General features: G+C 40.0%; 1 protein-coding gene across 1 annotated transcript; it reads left to right on the plus strand.

Moving 5' to 3' along the window:
- Positions 1–532: 532 nt before the first annotated feature.
- On the plus strand, positions 533–2,903 carry LOC111660148 (uncharacterized; the record flags this gene model as incomplete). The annotated part of the gene is made up of 2 exons (XM_023413297.2): positions 533–2,527; positions 2,739–2,903. Coding segments are annotated over exons 1-2 (2,107 nt in total), but the record flags the coding sequence as incomplete, so codon positions are not given.
- Between the last annotated feature and the right edge of the window lie 463 nt (positions 2,904–3,366).

The raw sequence follows: 3,366 nt of genomic DNA on the forward strand, positions 1-3,366 counted from the left end.
ACCTGAAATTGGACTGGGTGATGCAGGCAAGGCAGGCATTAATTGTATTATAGTTAATACTACAGGGGGAAAAGAGTATTCACACTCACAGATATTGTAATCTTTATTATTGTAATGTCTTATTTCATCTTTGTTTATTGACAAAATGCTAAAATACTCAGTGCTCTAAGGATATGTGCTTTTATGCAACTTTTTCCTACCTGATACTTTTAACAGTATTGCGTTACAAAGGAAATGAATGGGAGCACAGATGACCACAAAGCTGGGTTTTTGAATCCAGATTCCATGTGCTACTGCTATAACCTATACTACTGCTTCTACTGCTACTGATAATATTGCAATTACTGATATCACTACTAATAATGTTACTGCATAGTTGGGTGCATAACATAGTATTATGATTTGCAAAGTATACATATTGAATGTTTCACTTTAGGCAAACACAAGCTTCCAAAAGTTTAGCTTTTTCTAGATTAAATCTATTGTTTTGTCATAACATTTCTGATGTTTAACTGCTTGTGATTTCAGAAATACTAACCAACTAATTCGTAGCCTCTTTTTTTTTTTTTTTAGCTCAACAGACAAATGCTTGGATACTCAGCAGAGGATTCTCTATCAAGTTTTGACTGTAGTGATGATGAATACATTCCTCAGTCTGCTGAGGAAACAGAGGATTCAGAAGATGTCAGACCGGACCAGGGTAAGAAGAAGAGGTTACAGAAAACACCCTCAGCCAACTCTGAGAAAGTAGATTTCGGACCACGCAAGAGAAGGTGTTTGACAAATTTGACTGCAAGTGAGAGTGGAGAATCCTTGTCGGCTGATGTGACTGTCATGTCACATAAGAAAAAAGCTGGTGGAAGACTCTACAGCAAAACGTTCTACTGTGTGTTTTGCTGTAAGCCTTTGAGAAAAATGGCACGTCATCTGGAATCCCAACACAAGGATAAAGCAGAAGTCGCCAAAGCCTTTTCATTTCCAAAGGGCTCAAAGGAGCGAAGAATACAATTAGATCTATTGAGGAATAGAGGGAATCGTGCCCATAATAATGAGGTGATTACAGAAGGAAAAGGAACAGTGATACCCCATCAGCAGCCGAAAAGACCTGTCAAAGCATCTGATTACATGCACTGTGTAAATTGTTTTGCTTACCTGAGGAGAAAGACGCTATGGAGGCATATGCAGCGATGTCAGCTAAGCAAGAAAGTAGAAGGTTTAAAGCCTGGAAAAACGAGAGTCCAGGCCCTTTGTGCATATGCTCAGCCAGTTCCAGACAGTGTGAATGCACAATTTTGGAAAATGGTGCTTGGCATGAATGAAGATGACATATCAAATGTTGTGCGTAAAGAGAAAACCATACTGAAATTAGGGGAACACCTCTTCAATAAGCATGGTCATGATGTCACAAAACATGAATACATCAGACAAAAGATGCGTGAGACAGGGCGATTAGTTCTCCAAGGACAGAAAAATGGCAAGTTGAAGGAAATGTCAGATTTCTTTGTACCGGCTAATTTCCCTCATGTCATTGAAGCAGTTAAGAATGTGGCTGGCTTGGATGAGGAAACAAGCATATACAAGACACCATCTTTGGCACTGAAGTTAGGCCATAACCTCAAGAAAATGGCAAATATTATTGAATGTGAAGCAATGATCTCAGGTGATGAGAATGTCATTCGCGATGTGAAGTTGTTTAAACAAATCTGTGACACCAAATGGAATGAATGTGTTTCATCCCAGGCCCTCAGGAATTTGAGTGAGGCAAAATGGAATATGCCACAGCTTCTTCCCTTTACTCAAGATGTGAGAAAAATGCACCAGTTTCTCAATACACAAAGGAAGGAGTGGCAAACAAAAGTTGACGAAGAACCAAGTAAGAAGCACTGGGCAGAACTTGCAAAAGTTACACTTTGTGAGGTTATCCTTTTTAACCGTAGAAGAGAGGGAGAAGTATCCAAGATGTCCCTTAATGCTTTTACGTTGAGAGATACTTCATCGACTCATCCCGATATAGAACTTGCTTTGACTGACCTTGAGAAGAAGCTTTGTAAGCACTTCCAGCGAATCGAGATAAAAGGCAAACGTGGACGAAAGGTTCCCATTCTCCTCACACCTGAAATGCAGGCATCGATGGAGTTACTTGTCAAGACTCGCTGTGACTGCGATGTGCTTGATGAGAATCCATTCATGTTTGCCAGACCTCAAGCACTCAGTCACTTCAGAGGCTCAGATGTTATACGGCAGATTGCTCGAAGCTGTGGGGCAGACAACCCAGAAGCATTGTCCTCCACTAAATTGAGAAAGCACATGGCCACTATGTCCAAGGTCCTCAACTTAAAGGACAATGAAATGGATGACCTCGCTGACTTCCTTGGACATGACATCAGAGTGCATCGCCAGTATTATAGGCTGCCCGAAGGCACATTACAGCTGGCAAAGATAAGTAAGGTTCTGATGGCCCTGGAACAAGGAAAGCTCTCTGAATTTAAGGGCAAGAATCTTGATGAGATTGCCATTGATCCACAAGGTAAGACAGGCATGTGTAAATAACTAAATAAATGTATTTATACACAGTTGTTTCTCCCCTAGATAATTTTACCATGTTCACTTTCATATTAGCCACACAGCACCAACTCCAACCCTTCTTGTTCCCCGCCGTCCTTTTGTGCAATGTTACTTTCATGTAATGGTTTATGTGTATCTAATAGTTTTATCCATATGGTTGCTATGTTCCTCAGAGAAAATGGCTGTGGACAGTGATGCATCAGGCACTGAAGATGAGGATGACCAGACTGTGAAGGATGCTGCGCCGTTGTCTTCATCTTCGTCTTCACCTTTGCCTTCACCATTGTCGTCACCTTTATCTTCACCTTTATCTTCACCTTCACCTTCACCTTCATCAGGTATGGAGAGGAAATAATAAATGGAGGGCACCAACGATTTTCTCTGAAGTCAGTTTTTGACCTAGCTAATCTGTCACATTTGTGTTAAAAAGTTAAATATTTGAACAATTCTGTGAGGCTAGAAATTAACACTTTTCAAGATATGTTTGATGTCTAAGCATGGCTTCACAGATAAGGTGTTTTTGAGAGTGTAAAAATGAAAAATATCTATGACCAAAAACATCAAAACATTGGAATTAAATAGAAATATTTTTCAAGTCATAATTTTGGGACCTACACATTGAACAAAATGTGATGCACCTACTTTCAAGGATTCTGTCTGCTTTGACACAGAATGACCCATATGGAAGACAATAGTAGTGTTTTATCTTCAGCATGCACAGTTGCATGTTGCTTTGCTGAAGCAAGCACACTGACTGCTTTCACTGTGCTGGATACTCATTTACTAAGAGAGTGCTATTAT

The sequence above is a fragment of the Seriola lalandi genome, unplaced genomic scaffold (genome assembly GCF_002814215.2).
Source record: "Seriola lalandi dorsalis isolate HSWRI2012SDOR001 ecotype SW California unplaced genomic scaffold, Sedor1 jcf7180001987195, whole genome shotgun sequence".
Lineage (NCBI taxonomy): Eukaryota > Metazoa > Chordata > Actinopteri > Carangiformes > Carangidae > Seriola > Seriola lalandi.